At 34.4% G+C, this 16551-nt stretch overlaps 2 protein-coding genes across 2 annotated transcripts; one reads left to right on the forward strand and one right to left on the reverse strand.

The window, feature by feature from the left end:
* Positions 1-4930: 4930 nt before the first annotated feature.
* On the reverse strand, positions 4931-5473 carry LOC111391087. Its single transcript, XM_023016231.1, has one exon. It carries the CDS (start codon positions 5471-5473, stop codon positions 4931-4933), a length of 543 nt encoding a protein of 180 aa, XP_022871999.1.
* Positions 5474-10011: 4538 nt separating this feature from the next.
* LOC111391088 lies at positions 10012-14485 on the forward strand. Its single transcript, XM_023016232.1, has 4 exons — positions 10012-10387; positions 10511-11076; positions 13019-13151; positions 14139-14485. The coding sequence occupies exons 1-4, from the start codon at positions 10012-10014 to the stop codon at positions 14483-14485; spliced, it is 1422 nt and encodes a 473-aa protein (XP_022872000.1).
* Positions 14486-16551: the final 2066 nt, after the last annotated feature.

Consider the following 16551-nt stretch of genomic DNA (forward strand, 5'->3'; position numbering starts at 1 on the left):
GTTCTTACCAATTAAACTTTGCAATTTGTACACTAATCTTTGATACGTTGTTTGAAATTTGCATTGTTGTCGAGTGTCAATTGGATGAGAAAACTATTTGAAATTTAAACTGTCCAACAGGGTAATGTCGTGTGGCAAAGTGTAAACTAAGGTGTATACCATAGTGTACATGCAGAAAGTTCTTACCGATCAAACTTTGCTATTTGTATGCTGGTTTTTGACGCGTTGTTTGACACTTGCATTGTTGTCAAATATCAATAGGATGGAAAAATTGTTTGAAACTTAAACCGTCCAACCGGGTAATGTCACGTGGTAAAGTTTAAACTAAAGTGTACATCATAGTGTACATGTATCAAGGTCCTTACCGATTGAAATTTGCTATTTGTACACTGATTTTTGACACGTTGTTCGACACTTGCGTTGTTATCAAGTGTCAATTGGATGGAAAAACTATCTGAAATTTAAACTGTCCAATAGAGTAATGTCATATGGTAAAGTGTACACCATAGTGCACATGTAGCAAGGTTCTTACCGATTGAACATTGCTATTCCTATACTAATTTTTGGCACATTGTTTGACACTAGCATCATTATCAAGTGTCAATTGGATGGGAAAATAGTCTGAAATTTAAATTGTCCGACAGGGCAATGACACGTGGAAAAGTGTAAACTAAAGTGTACACCATAGTTTACATGTTGCAAGGTTCTCACTGATTGAAATTTGCTTTTTGTACACTAATTTTCGACACGTTGTTTGACACTTACATTATTGTCAAGTGTTAATTGGATGGAAAAATTGTTTCAAATATAAGTTGTCTAACAGCGTAATGTCTCGTGGCAATGCATAAATTAAAGTGTACACCATAGTGTACACGTGGCAAGGTCCTTACCGATTGAACTTTACTACTTGTACACTGATTTTCGACACGTTGATTGACACTTGCATTGTTTTCAAGTGTCAATCGGATGAGAAAATTATTTGAAATTTAAACTGTCCAGTAGAGTAATGTCACGAGATAAAGGGTAAACTAAAGTGTACTCCATAGTGTACATGTAGTAAGGTTCTTACCAATTGAACTTTGCTATTTGTACACTGATTTTTGACACGTTGTTTGATACTTGCATTGTTGTCAAATGTCAATTGGATGGCAAAACTGATTGAAATTTAAAATATCCAGTAGGGTAATGTCACGTGGTAAAGTGTAAACTAAAGTGTACACCATAGTGTACTTGTTGCAGGGTTCTTATCGATTGAACCTTAGTATTTGTACACTAATTTTTGACACATTGTTTGACACTTGAATTGTTGTCAAGTGTGAATTGGATGGAAAAACTGTTTGAAATTTAAACTATCCAGTAGGGTGATGTCACGTGGCAAAGTGTAAACTAAAGTGTGTACAACATAGTGTACTATTGTAAAATTTTGTTTCGCAAGTGTACGACCCGTAACAAGTAATAGTGGACCTAAGAGTCCAGTTTGTCGATCCCACAAGGACTATTTTCTAGCACTTAATTCAATCTTTCTTTAACTACTATTTGACTAACACAAATCAAAGGTTGTAAAATCTGGGTTTTAATCTAAATTCTAGGATATAAATGAATGTTCACACAATTGGTTAGAGAATCAAATAATGAATGAATGTTAGGGTAGAATTACTTCACCAATTGATCACCTTTACATCTCAAATTAAAATTCAATTCTAATGTCGTGCTCGGTTGAATTCTCTTATTGTATTCAATTTACCCCTCTCAAGTTCTCATTGAGCCTATTCAACTAATTAAATTTCATATCTCTATGCAAATTCAACTTAGTTAAACGAGTTTTATGTCTTAGGAATTCAATTATGACTGCAATAAATGGTATAGGTATCTCTACTCGTTTTACCAATGTACTGGATTTTACTACATGGTCTAAATCCTAAACTCATATCTCTATTTGTAAAGAATTCACAAAAATCATCAAATTATTGATTAGATAATTTAATGCATTCAATTCATAGCAAAATCAACACATGGAAGAATTAAAAACTGAAAGTCTTAATAAGAGAATGTAAAAGATCCCAATTGGATATATTATTCCTCCTAACAATGAATTTAGCTACTCATAATACAAGAAGAAAAGTAGGAATTTGGCTTAGAATACATCACCGAGTTTGTAATAAAGATGTAGAAGAAAAAGTAGAATTCTTGCACCAAGATCTCCTTCCTCTTCCAATGAATGCTTCTAATCTTCAATTTCTTGGTGTTAATCTTCTTGAATTTCTCTTTTGAATCTCCCTTCTTGTTTTCTTCTCTCCAATATGTCAAGAACCCTTCAAAATTATGAGGAAGATGTATTTATAGTTGCCCCTCCATTTTATGTAGAAGTAGGATTTTTATGGATTTAAAAACAGCCCAAAAAATGCACCCTAAATCTTCAATCGCAGCGCTTAGGCGATTTAAGACGACGCCTAAGCGCTATATCTTCAGCTCCTAGGAACTGATGGTAGCGCATAGGTGCTATGGTTGTGGGGCCTAGGAACTATGGTAGCGCCTGGGCACAATGGTTGCGGCGCCCAGGCGCTGCCTCTCGGGTCCAAATTTCATCTTTTTTTCAGTTTCGTAGCGCCTAGGCACTATGAATGCAGTGTCTAAGCACCGTCTTTCTGCCCCGATTTCGTATTTTTGGCCTCTTCGTCCACATTAATACTTCTTTTCACATCGCTTTTCCTAATCTTCAAAACAACACTAACAAACACATCAAAAAATGTTCTATACTCACAAGATCTAGCAAAAATCAAGCTAAAATTGTGTAACAAACTCATAAAATACCCCCCAACTTAACCATTTCCTAGTCCTCGAGCAAATACCAAAACCCATAAAAATAATTAATGGACACACAAGCACAACTAAGACAAACAAAATCACTTAAAATAAATTTCGCTAGATAGTTTGCCTTTATGTCTGAGGATTAAAAACATAACTTCGATTCCATGAACCACTTCAAAGCTATAATGCAAAAGTTAAATTCTCACCTATTCAATGCAAAACGGGTGTTTGGATGGAGAGTCAAGTGCATCCCTGTACAATAATAAGTTAACCCAATTCCCGATCTTAGAAGTCAAAATTTTCCTTACTTTGCTCTTGGGATTCACGCACCCCCAAACTTATTTTCTTTTCTCTTTCCAAGGGTGTAACCTAAAGTTAAATTTTCAATACTAATTTCTTACACCACTCAAGTTTGGTTAGATTTTACTGATTGTAGTTCCACATGTCAACAAATGAGGATTCTCCTTGTTTTTGACTGCTTCAACCTCTAGGAATCAACCAAGTTACTAACCCCTTAGCAAAGGTCTAATCCTCTAAAATGAATTTGATATCTATTTTTTTCTCTTTTTTTAAAATTTTTTTTTTCCATATATATCTTTATTCTTTAATCACTCTTTGTGTGGACGTCTCTCCCTTAAGCTTTCTAAATGACCCCTGTAGCGAATTTTAGACCGATGTCTCCCAAATCAGATGACTTTAGGGCACCAGGTTTTAAACCCTTACAGGCTTAATCACTCGAGTCATAAAGGCTACGAAGAGACAATTCACAATGAGATTATTAAAGTTGTCTTCGTTGGGATCTTTTTTTTTATGCGGTGATTAGTGCAATGCCCCTTATTAAACACCTATTCTCGAAAATCGACCTCTAACTTAAGGTTTTCACCCAATTTTCATCCTATTGGTCTTAGAAAATCTACACAAGAATTAACGCACAGGAAATCCACATTTATCTCCAAATTTCCCTACAACAGTGCAATCATCCAAACGTCCTAAGTTTGGTTTAAGGGTATTGTGATGTTTAATGGTTGTTTGGGTTTAGCATCTAAGTTCTCTATTTCAACCTATGAACGTGAATCAACCTCCTCATGCACAATGCTACAATCAACTCACGTGCAAAAAATAATTTTTGTTTCACATGAATAAGCAAAAATCTAACTCAAACACATAACTCGTCCATAATTCATAAATCAACGCATGTTCTCAATTACACATATCAATACCGACAAGGTTATCTAACACACACAAGCATTCAAAAACACGAAATGAATTATTTTTTTTGAATAAAAATATAAACACATAAAATAAGCAAATCACACATAAGCATTCGAGAAACTCAACAATGTAACCAAATGATGTCACTCCCCCAAACTTAACTGAAACATTGTCCTCAATGTGAAATTTAAAGGAAAAGGGGAGGACTTCCCTGAAATGTCAGTATTGCCTATGATGTTGTAGTGTCTTGGTGTTGCATTTGATTGACTATTCTTCTACATTTTCCCCCAAACTTGAGATTTATCCCATTTTCTCCATGTCCATGTTGGTTTGAGTGTTCCGTGACGTCATGTTCCTGAAAAATTAAATTTGAAAAATTAAACTCATGGAACAAGGATTACTTAGCTCAAACATCTCATAACCAACTTAATTACTCCAAGACCTATGGGTAGAAGGTGTATGGGTGATGATTCCTAAATAAACTATAAATTAAACTATCTTAGAACTTTGAAAACAAAATAAATAAAATAAAAGCTTGGGTTGCCTCCCAAGAAGCACTTCTTTTAAGTCATTAACTTGACTTGTACCGCTGATTTATCATGGTGGCTCAAACCATGTTATTCCATCATTGCACTTTGTGCAATTTTCATTGATGCAGTCCTTTTTTGCTCTACAAATTTTGATTTGTCCATTCTTATCTCTACCAAGAAGTTCTCCAATTTTTTTTTTTTATTCTTGCAGCTTCGTTGATCAGGTGGCTCTTCTTCATCAATTCTACAACAATCATTTTTATTGGGAGGTTTCTCATATTGGATATAAATATTGAATATGTCCAACTTGTCCTCCACCCTCAAGATTAGTTCTCCCTTCTCCATGTCAATAAGGGTTATCCTCTCGTTGCTAAGAATGGTCAACCTAATATAATTGGAATGTCTCGATCTTCTGGTATGTCCAATACAACGCAATCCACAGGAAATATTAAATTTCCTACTTTTACGAGTACATCCTCAACATTGCCACGTGGCCTTGCGATTGGTCTATTAGCGAGTTGTAGTGTTATTGATGTTGAGTTGACTTCACCTAGTCCCAATTTCCTGTAAGCAAAATATGACATTAGATTGATACTAGCACCAGTGTCACACAATGCATTAGTTGAATAGGAATTTCCAATTGAAACTGGTAAAGTAAAGCTCCCTGGATCCTTCACTTTAGGAGGCAATTTTCTCTGGATTCTTGCACTACTTTCCTCAGTTAATACCACAGTTTCAAACTCTAGAAGCTTTCTTTTCTTTGTCAACATCTCTTTCAAACATTTCTTATAGCTTGGAGTTTGTAGTATCGCATCTATGAATGGAACATTGATCTGGAGCTTCTTGAGAACATCGAGAAATTTTTCATAGTTTGTGTCTTGTTTGTTCTTCTTGAGCTTTTGAGGAAAGGGAATGGGAGGCATGTAAGATTTTTCTAGACTTAGTGCTTTGGCAGCTGATGTTTCTGTACTTTCTCCATTTCCAGTTGCGTTTGGTACAGATTTTTCTACCCTTGTAGCTTCATCAATCACTTCTTAGTCATCTTTTCTTTTGGGTCTCTCTATAGTGATCTCTGGCACTTGTACCTTGCTCTTTGTATTTATGACATGAATATTTTGCTCCATCAACTTCTTTCAAAGTCTTTGGGGAAATGGAAGTGGAGGTACATATGCTTTAACTTTTAAGGGAGCTCTGGGTGGATCGTTCTCCACTACTTTAATTGCCATCAATTGTTCCTTAGGATTTATCATTGTATTACCTGGCAATGTCCCTTGTGGACGTTCTACAAGTTGTTGTGCTATCTGACAAATCTGTGTCTCCAATTTCTTGATGGATGCCTGCTAATTTTGAAAGTTCGTGTCAATTTGTTAGAACACTTTGTCCGTCTTCTGCAAATATTATTGAAACATCTCCCCCAAACTTAGTCTTCTTTCTTGCTAGAAATTGTTACCATATGAGTTGAAATTACGGAAGCTATTTTGAATAAAGTTTACTTGTTCGTTTGAAGAAGTGAGCATCATGCAGCTCTCTGTAGTGTGATTTCTCCAACAATTCTCACATACTAAACTGGCCATCATTGCATTTGCTCCATGTGTTTGCAATTTTACAACTCTACCTGTTTTGTTAAAGCTGCTATCTGTGCATTGGTAGATGTTGTGCTATCTAATTCACACATTCATGCTGCCTTTGGTGGTACCACTCTTTCTGATGAGAACATTGAATGTGTGGTGGCAATTAACTCAAATAGGTCCATGGTTTGTTGCACTGATTTCCCTATGATTGATCCTCCAACAGAGGCATCAACTTGAGATTTTGACAATGGTGTTAGTCCGGTGTAGAAGTACTGCACTTGGTTTCCTTGAATGATTCCATGGTTTGGACATTTTTCATCAGCTCATTAAATCTATTCCATACCTCGTGATAGCTTTTTCCCTCTTTCTGTTGAAAAGTTTAAATTTCCAATCTGATTTTAGCTACTCTAGCTGGTGGGAAGAATTTGTTGCAGAATCTTCTGATCAATTCTTCCCATGTAGTAATGCTGGCATGAGGCTCCGCATCTAACCACTCCAATGCAGCTTCTCTCAATGTAAATGGAAATAGTCGTAATTTAATAGCATCTTCATTGACACCCGGAGCATGGAAGTTCTAACAATTTCTGAGAAATCTGGAGATATGTGTATTCGAATTCTCGTGAGGTAGCCCATAGAATTACAGGGTGTTGCTCATCAGGTTAATCCAATCTGGTCTGATCTGAAAGTTATTCACCCTAAAATCTGGATACACGATACTGGAGCGCATGGGTGCTGCTATAGGTGTCAGGAACATTGATACTGACAAATCACCTTCATTTATTTTCCCTCGCTCATGCTGTTGTTCCGGTGGTGCCACTCTTGTGGCTATTTGTCCAATCAGTTGAATAGAGATATGGATTTGTTGATTGTCAGCCACTTGACGTTGCTATTTTTGTTTGTGTTCCTTGCGTCTTCGTCTGAAGGTACGTTCAATCTCCGAATCAAACGGTTCAAGATCATCGCCTTGGGCACGGAGCATACAACAAACACAATTTTCTGTAAATAAAAGAAAAATAAAATAAAATAAATACCAGTTAAAATAAAAAAATATTTGAGACTAGAAGAAATAGTCCTCGGCAACGGCACCAAAAACTTGTTGTAAAATTTTATTTCGCAAGTGTACGACCGGTAACAATTAATAGTGGACCTAGGAGTCCGGTTTATCGATCCCACAAGGACTATTTTCTAGCACTTAATTCAATCTTTCTTTAACTACTATTTGACTAACACAAATCAAAGGTTGTAAAATCTGGGTTTTAATCTAAATTCTAGAAAATAAATGAATGTTCACACAACTGGTTGGAGAATCAAATAATGAATGAATGTTAGGGTAGAATAACTTCACCAATTGATCACCTTTACATCTCAAATTAAAACTCAATTCTAATGTAGTGCTCGGTTGAATTCTCCTGTTGTATTCAATTTACCCCTCTCGAGTTCTTATTGAGCCTATTCAACTAATTAAATTTCATATCTCTATGCAAATTCAACTTAGTTAAACGAGTTCTATGTCTTAGGAATTCAATTATGACTGTAATAAATGGTATAGGTATCTCTACTTGTTTTACCAATATACTGGATTTTACTACATGGTCTAAATCCTAAACTCATATCTCTATTTGTAAAGATTTCACAAAAATCATCAAATTATTGATCAGATAATTTAATGCATTCAACTCATAGCAAAATCAACACATGGAAGAATTAAAAACTGAAAGTCTTAATAAGAAAATGTAAAAGATCCCAATAGGTTACATTACTCCCCCTAACAATGAATTTAACTACTCATAATACAGAAGAAAAGTAGGAATTTGTCTTAGAATACATCACCGAGTTTGTAATAAAGATGTAGAAGAAAAAGTAGAATTCTTGCACCAAGGTCTCCTTCCTCTTCCAATGAATGCTTCTAATCTTCAATTGCAGCGCCTAGGTGCTATAACACAGCACCTAAGTGCTGGTTATAGCACCTGGGCGCTATGTCTTCAGTGTCTAGGCGCTATGGTTGTAGCGCCTGGGCGCAATGATTGCGACACCTAGGCACTGCCTCTCGGTTCAAAATTTCATCTTTTTTCAGTTTCGTAGCGCCTAGGCGCTATGAATGCAGCACCTAAGCGCTATCTTTCTGCCCTAATTTTGTGTTTTTGGCCTCTTCGTTCACTTTAATACTTCTTTTCACATCACTTTTCTTAATCTTCAAAACAACACTAACAAACACATCAAAAAAGGTTCTATACTCACAAGATCTAACAAAAATCAAGCTAAAATTGTGCAAAAATCATGAGTGTAATAAACTCATCATGTACATGTTGCGGGTTCTTACAGAAAAAAACTTTGTTATTTGTACAATAATTTTTGACACGTTGTTTGACACTTGCATTATTGTCAAGTGTCAATTGAATGGGAAAATTGTTTGAAATTTAAACTATCCGGCAGGGTACTGTCACGTGGCAAAGTGTAAACTAAAGTGTACACTATAGTGTGCACATAGTAAGGTTCTTACCGATTGAACTTTGCTATCTATACACTGATTTTTGACACGTTGTTTGACACTTGCGTTGTTGTTAAGTGTCAATTGGATGGGAAAACTGTTTGAAATTTAAACGGTACAACAGGGTAATGACACGTGGCAAATGTTGACATGGTTGACTTCCGTCTATGTTTTTATTATAACAAACAAGATTTAATTTTGGTTCCAACAAACCTACTTTTGAATCATGATAGTTGAAATCAAATCAACCATCGCATCAAAATGAAGATTCATGCGTAGGACAAGATAAATGCACTTACGAAGAACGAAACGAAAGCCAATGTCAAGAGGACTCAAGATCGAAGTCATAAACCTTGATGATCAAGCATATTGAAGAAAATTATATTAGAACCCTTGAATTTATATGTAAAGGTATAACATTTTAATATTTAACAAAGAAGTCTCGGGAGTTGAAAATAAAATCATTCAAGGAAAAATCTATTTTTGAGAATTAAGCTACCGGACGGTTCGGTAGTGTACCGGACGATCCGGTAAAGGTCTTTGCCCAACGATCAAAATTTTTATCGTTCAGACACCTATCTCACCAATGGCTAGTAGCCTTGTCCAGTACGAACCGGACGGTCCGGTACACTTGTCTGGTGGGGCAGACTCTTGACTGTTAGGAAGATCTTTGAGAGCTATAAATACCACTTTCTCTTCACTATTCAAAATAACTATTCATGAGCATTAAGTGAAGTATTTTATTGATTCTCTCAACCTTATTTTTCACTCTTTTAAAGATCAAATCATTCATTTTTTAAAAAAACTTTTTGAGTGATCAAAAGTTGAAAAATCATTTATCTCAACTAAAGTTTTTCAATCAAAACACTTGAGCTACCTTCTTTGCTATCAATTAAAGTGTTTACCTACTTCTCTCTTATATTCAAACTAAGTCTATATCATTTAGTAAGAGAGAAGTTTTTCTCTTGTAATTTCAATTCTCTTATTTTTGGATTGTAGGTCGTTTTGAGGTCCCGAAAATCTCAATGGTGTAAAAGGATCAGTGCTCCTTGATTATAAGTCATCAGAAGCTTTGTAAAGGTTGGATTGCACCATAAATCAATCAAATATAGTGAAAAAGGCCTTGCTCATGATGGAGAGCTTGGTAATGGGGAACGTAGATCGTTAATTGGATCGAACCTCCTTATTACATCGTTTGCGCTCTCTCTTCCCTTCCTCTTATTATTTGTGTGATATCTTGCTTACTAATTATTTTAATTGTTATTTGCTTAAATTTGAACTTATTTTTGAAATTTTTTCAAATAACCAATTCACCTCCCCCCTCTTGGTTAGTTGTTCTTGGGCTATCAATTGGTATCAGAGCAAGGTTCTCTTTTTTTTTAAGATTATATAATCTTGAGCAATGGCTAACCAAGTTTTTCAAAATATTGATGGACACTCTACAAATCGGCCTCCTTTCTTTGATGGTACACATTATAACTATTGGAAGGCTCGGATGATGATATATGTTCAATCCATTGATTACAATATTTGGGAGGTTATAGAATATAGTTCATATGTTCCCACTAAGACTATTAAAGTAGACAGTAGACCGGACCAATCTCTCCCCAAATTTAGAGAAGAATACGATGATGAAGATAAGAGAAAACTATCATTAAATGCCAAGGCTAAAAATTTACTTTATTGTGCACTTGATAGAAATGAATTTAATCGAATTAATACATGTGATTCGGAATATGATATTTGGCATGCTCTTGAAGTTACTCATGTTGGTACAAGTAAAGTTAAAGAAATAAAGATAAATATACAAGTTAAGGAATTTGAAAATTTCTTTATGAAACAAAATGAGCCTATTGTTGACATGATTTCTCGTTATACCAATATTGTAAATGGTCTTAAAGGTTTTGATCATAAATTTACTAACGGTGAACTTGTGAGTAAAATGCTTAGGTCTTTATCGGAGGAATGGAGTCCATTGAGGATGTTGATCGAGAATACTAAGGATGTAAATAAATATCCTTTGGAAGAGCTCTACGGCACATTAATGACCTATGAGCTAAACAATGTCGATGTTAAGGAGAAAATGAGAAAAAGCAAGGAGGAATCCAAGGAGCCTCCTAAACGACAAATTGCATTAAAATTGACAATTGAAGAAGGAACATCAAATGAAAATATGATCGATGAAGAACTTGATGATTTGGTTCTTCTTGCCAAAAAATGGAAAGGTCTTCGTAATAATAGAAGATTCCAAAAGAAAGAAGAAAAAGGTGAAGATAGGAACAAAAAGATTGTTTTCTATGATTGTGACAAGTCGGGTCACAAGAGAACCGAGTGTCCAAACAAAAAGAAAAATTTCAAGAAAAAGGCACTCCAAGCCACATGGGATGATAGCGACAACGAAGAACAAAATGGGAATGATAGTCAAGATGAAGTGGCAAATATGTGCTTCATGGCAATCAAAGACGAGGTATGTTCTTATGATGAGCTTTCAATTTCTTATGATGAAATGCTTGAAAATTTTGAAAAACTCGCTTTAAATCATGCTATTCTTAAAAAGAAAAACTCTATTTTGGAAGAAGAAATTAAGAAAATTTTTGAAAAGCAAAAAGAGAGTTGTAGAACCCCAAATAATTCTAGACACCTTAGTGGCACTAAGACATGAATATTGGATGACTAAAGTATACTTCAGATTTTTAGTCTCATTTGAGACCCATTTACGACATAGAAAACATTCAATTTGGAAAATTATATCTAAAGAAAAATTTTAGCTCTTTGAGTTAGCTTTCTAATGCACTTTGAATTACCTTAATCGGATATCGGAAAAGGAAGTTATGATAGAAACACTTAAGGCTGTGCAGTGTCAATCGAACTACAACCGGTCGACGAAACTGCCTAAAATGAAAATTCTCGTTTTTCTCTAGAATTTAAATATTTATTTTCATCAATTATTTTCTCAAAGGGCCACCCACGTTTTTGGCAATAAAAACCCCACTAAATTGAAGCATTTAACCTCAAACTTAAATGTCACCCATGTTTTCTCACTTAAATGAAATTTGACCCTTCATTTGCTTTAAGTTATGGAATATTTACCTATAAATAGAGATCTCATTTCACTCATTTTTTCTCACACCAAAAGCAAGAGCTTTTACATACTAAAGAAAGAGTTTCCAAGAGAGAGAAAGAGAGGGAGGAAAACTATTTTTCCTAGAAGTTTAAGAAGTGTTTTCTAGCATCAATTCTCAATGGTTTTCAAACATCCAAGGAGTGCATTTCTTTCAACGTCCAAGTTTCATCGAAGTTTTCAATCCAAGTTTCATCGAAGTTTCAAAAAGATCAATCAAGATAGGTAGAGGTGCAATGTGTTTAATCGTGTTAAGTTATAAGTTTCGATTCATGTTAATGTTTGTATGTTAAATGGTACTCCGGTACGGCATATCTCTCTATGTTAATGGTTGTATGTCAAATGGTACTCCGGTACGGCATACCCCTCTATGTTGAAGAAATGTTCGTATGTCAAATCGTGTCCTCGGGTAAATGGTGCCTTCGGGTACGGCATGTATGAAAAGTTATAAAGTTACTGTTTTGAAATGTATAGATTGATCATGAATGTACCTATGACATCTATTGAGTTTTTCAACTCACGGGGTTTAATCCCATCTCTACCGATTGAAGGAATTCTACCTTGGGCATGGATGGAGGAGAAGATGGAGAGTGATGCAACGAGCCCATGGAAATCCAGTGAATAAGTGATTTGAATTTATTTTTATGAAATGTTTTCCAATGTTATTTCTTTAAAGTTTTGAATAACTTAGAATGCGAGAACAAGTTATGTTTTCTTCGAATAAATTACATTTTGTTGTTTTGAAAAATGATTCAGTGTTTTGTTTAAAGTATTTGAAGTATTGTTATTTAAATTATTATCTGAAGATGTAAGCTTCGGCTAAAATGTATACACTTGTTACTAAACCACCGGTTAAGCTAAGTAAGTAGCGTTCCGGTCCACTAGGGGTTGGGGCGTTACAAGAGTATTGATCATGACCTTTTGATAAAAGAAAAAATTTCTTTGAAAGAAAAGGTTAATGATTTAACAAAAATTATCCATAAGTTTACCGAAGGTGAGAAAAATTTTGATTTAATGCTCGGTAGTCAAAAGTGTGTTTTTGATAAAGGAGGAATTGGATACAAACCCTCTCTAAAACAAAAATCACTCAAAAGTATGTTTGTTAAGACTTCAAATATTTCATGTAGCTTTTGTAATAAAAGTGGACATATTGCTTTTAATTGTGTAACTAAAACGAAATTATTCTTTGTGAACAAATACAAGTGGATACAAGAATCCACAAAAAACTAACTATCAAGGACCCAAATTTGTGTGGGTACCAAAAGTCAAAACTCAATTTTCCTTGTAGGTACCGAAGAAAATAAAAAGTAAGTGGTTCTTGGATAGTGGATGCTCGAAGCATATGATCGGAGACCGATCATTATTCTCAAACTTTCAAGAGAAGGATGGAGGCCATGTGACCTTTGGAGATAATACCAAAGGTAAAATAATCGGCATTGGAAATATTGGTAACCACTCATCCCCCTCTATTGAAAATATTTTACTCGTTGATAATCTTAAACATAATTTACTAAGCATTAGTCAATTATGTGGCAAAGGTTATAACATAAAATTCGATTCTTTCAAATGCCTTATTAAGGATGCTACTTCGAAAGAGGTAATTTTTATAGGAAGCCGAAGTAAAGATGTTTATTTTATAAACATTGAATTGGAAAATAATGAAAAATGTTTACTTAGCTTGAAAGAAGAATCATGGTCATGGCATAGAAGGCTTGGACATGTAAACATGGATCTTTTTTCAAAAATTTCCAAAAATTGTTTTGTAAAAGGTTTACCGAATTTGAAATTTGAAAAAGATAAAATTTGTGGTGTTTGTTAATTTGGAAAACAAGTAAAAAGCTCTTTCAAACCAAAACTTTATACTTCAACCACAAAACCATTACAACTTCTCCATATGGATCTTTTTGGACCTTCTAGGACGGCTAGCTTAGGTGGTAAACATTATGCTTTTGTTATTGTCGATGATTTTTCAAGATTTACTTAGGTTATATTTTTAAGCTTAAAAGAAAAAGCTTTGAAAACTTTTAAAAATTTTTGTAAGAAAGTTGAAAATGAAAAAGACTATTCTATTTCAACTATTAGAAGTGACCATGGTGCAGAATTTGATGATTTTTGTAAAGAACATGGATATGAACATAATTTTTCGGCTCCTGGAACACCTCAACAAAATGGTGTAGTAGAAAGGAAGAATCGTACATTGCAAGAAATGGCTCGAACTATGTTAAATGAAAATAACTTGCCTAAATATTTTTGGGCCAAAGCCGTTAATATCGCTTGCTACATTATCAATAGAGTATTAGTAAGCAAAAGGAAAACTAAAACTCCTTACGAACTTTGGAAAAATAGAATTCCAAATATTAGTTATTTCAAAGTTTTTGGATATAAATGTTTGATTTTAAATACAAAAGACAATTTGGGAAAATTCAACTCCAAATCCGATATTGGAATTTTCTTGGGATATTCATCGACTAGCAAAGCATATAGAGTTTTTAACAAACGAACTCTAGTCGTTGAAGAATCCATGCATGTTACTTTTGTTGAAACTAACTCATCTGATCGAGAGAAAGGTAGTGATCACGATGTAGGTTTGGAAGCTCCTTTCGAACAAATGAAAATTCAAGACCAAAATAAGGAGGCACCAAATGGAGACATAGAAAAGTCAAATGCTCAAGAAAATGAAGAAAGACAAAATGGAGAACAAAGTGATCTCTCGTTACCAAAAGAATGGAGGTTTGTTCCATCTCATCCCAAATAGCTAATAATTGGCGATCCATCAAAAAGTATCACTGCTAGAACCTCTTACAAAAATCATTTTGGTAGTTGTGCATTTATTTCTCAAATCGAACCTAAGAATTTCAAAGAAGCCGAGTTTGATGAGTTTTGGATTCTAGCGATGCAAGACGAATTAAATCAATTTGAAAGAAACCATGTTTGGGACTTAGCCACTAGACCTAACAATCAAACCATTATTGGAACAAAATGGGTTTTTAGAATTGAAAGAGATGAAAATGGAATAATTGTGCATAACAAGGCTAGATTAGTGGCCCAAGGTTACAATCAAGAAGAAGGTATCGATTTTGAAGAAACATTTGCACCCATAGCAAGATTAGAATACATTCGTATACTTCTTGTATTTGCATGTTACAAAGATTTTACACTTTATCAAATGGATGTTAAGAGTGCTTTTTTAAATGGTTTTATTCAAGAAGAAGATTTTGTTGAGCAACCTCCCGGTTTTAAAGATCTCAAGTATCCGAATCATGTATTTAAACTTCAAAAAGCTCTTTACGGTTTGAAACAAGCTCCCAGAGCTTGGTACGAACGGTTGAACAAATTTCTTCTCTCAAATGGTTTTTCGATTGGAAAAGCGTATACTACACTTTTTATAAAAACTCATAAAATGATATGCTCATGTTCAAATTTATGTTGACGATATTATTTTTGGCACTACAAATATACATCTTTGTGAAGAATTTTCAAAATGTATGAGTAAAGAATTTGAAATGAGCATGATCGGTAAGTTAAAAAAATTTCTTGGCCTTCAAATTAAACAAATGAAAGAAGGAATTTTCAGAAATCAAAATAAATACATATTAGACATGCTTAAGAAATTTGACATGCATGACATCAAGCTTATGAACACATCTATGAGCACATCACTAAAGCTTGATAAGGATGATCTGTGGACGTCACAAAATATGGAGATATGATCGAATCCCTTCTTTATTTAACTACTAGTAGGCCCAATATTATATTTAGTGTTTGCCTAGTGCTCGCTTTCAATCTAATCCTAAAGAATCACACTTAAAGGCCGTAAAAAGAATTTTTCATTATCTAAGTGGTATGAGAACTTTAGGACTTTGGTATCCAAAAGGCACTCATATTGACTTAATTAATTATTCGGATGCTGATTGGGCCAAATCTAATGTTGATCGTAAAAGCACAAGTGGAAATTATTACTTTTTAGGCTTTACACTTGTGTCTTGGTCTAGTAAGAAACAAAATTCTGTTGCACTATCTACAATCAAGGCAAAATATATCTCGGTCGCTAGTTGTTTTGTACAAACACTTTAGATGAAACAAACTCTATGTGATTATCATTTGTCTTACATTCATGTGCCTATTTATTTGATAATACTAGTGCCATAAATTTGTCTAAAAATCTCGTCTTGTAAACATAGTGAGATTCGACACCATTTTCTCCATGATCACGTGCAAAAAGGAGATATTGAATTAGAATTTATAAAGACTGAGGACCAATTGGATGATATTCTCACCAAACCTCTTGTACACGATCGTTTCACATATATTCGAAGAGGTTTATGAATTATCGATGAAGATGAAGTTGAATGTGGTTAATTCTCCCTATCACGTTGATCAACGTCCATAGGCTTTTATAAAATTGTCCAAATTATTGCTTATTTATGACTTCATCATATTTCAGTATCTTAGTTAAAAAAAATTGTATCGGATAACAAAAACGGACCGTCCGGTACATACCAGACAAGGCCAACGGACTATTCGATACATTAGTCCATTTTTAACAGAAATTCTCTGCCGTACCGGACCGTTTGTATGATGTATCGAACCGTCTGGTAAAACGGGAAATCGTTTTCTTAAAACCGAACCAGTCATTTTCCTCCTCACTTCTCCTCATTTTCGAACTTCTCTCCCTCAATATCTTCTTCCTTCATCCTACAACATATTCCCACAACTTCTACACTCACTATTACTCAAAATCTCAAGCTATCATAGTTCGAACCCTAGCTCTTTCTTCATCAATTTTTCAAATTTTCCACCATACCAAGAGTGAAACGAGCA

The sequence above is a fragment of the Olea europaea genome, unplaced genomic scaffold, assembly GCF_002742605.1.
Source record: "Olea europaea var. sylvestris unplaced genomic scaffold, O_europaea_v1 scaffold749, whole genome shotgun sequence".
Lineage (NCBI taxonomy): Eukaryota > Viridiplantae > Streptophyta > Magnoliopsida > Lamiales > Oleaceae > Olea > Olea europaea.

Excerpts from the sequence above, each read along its gene's own strand:
- LOC111391088 (XM_023016232.1), top strand. The coding sequence starts at position 10,012 with ATGGCTAACCAAGTTTTTCAAAATATTGATGGACACTCTACAAATCGG. Across the intron at positions 10,388-10,510 it reads AGTTACTCATGTTGGTACAA|GTTTTGATCATAAATTTACT; the intron begins GTAAAGTTAAAG and ends ATGGTCTTAAAG. Across the intron at positions 13,152-14,138 it reads CTTTGGAGATAATACCAAAG|ACAATTTGGGAAAATTCAAC; the intron begins GTAAAATAATCG and ends TAAATACAAAAG.
- LOC111391087 (XM_023016231.1), bottom strand. The coding sequence starts at position 5,473 with ATGCCTCCCATTCCCTTTCCTCAAAAGCTCAAGAAGAACAAACAAGAC.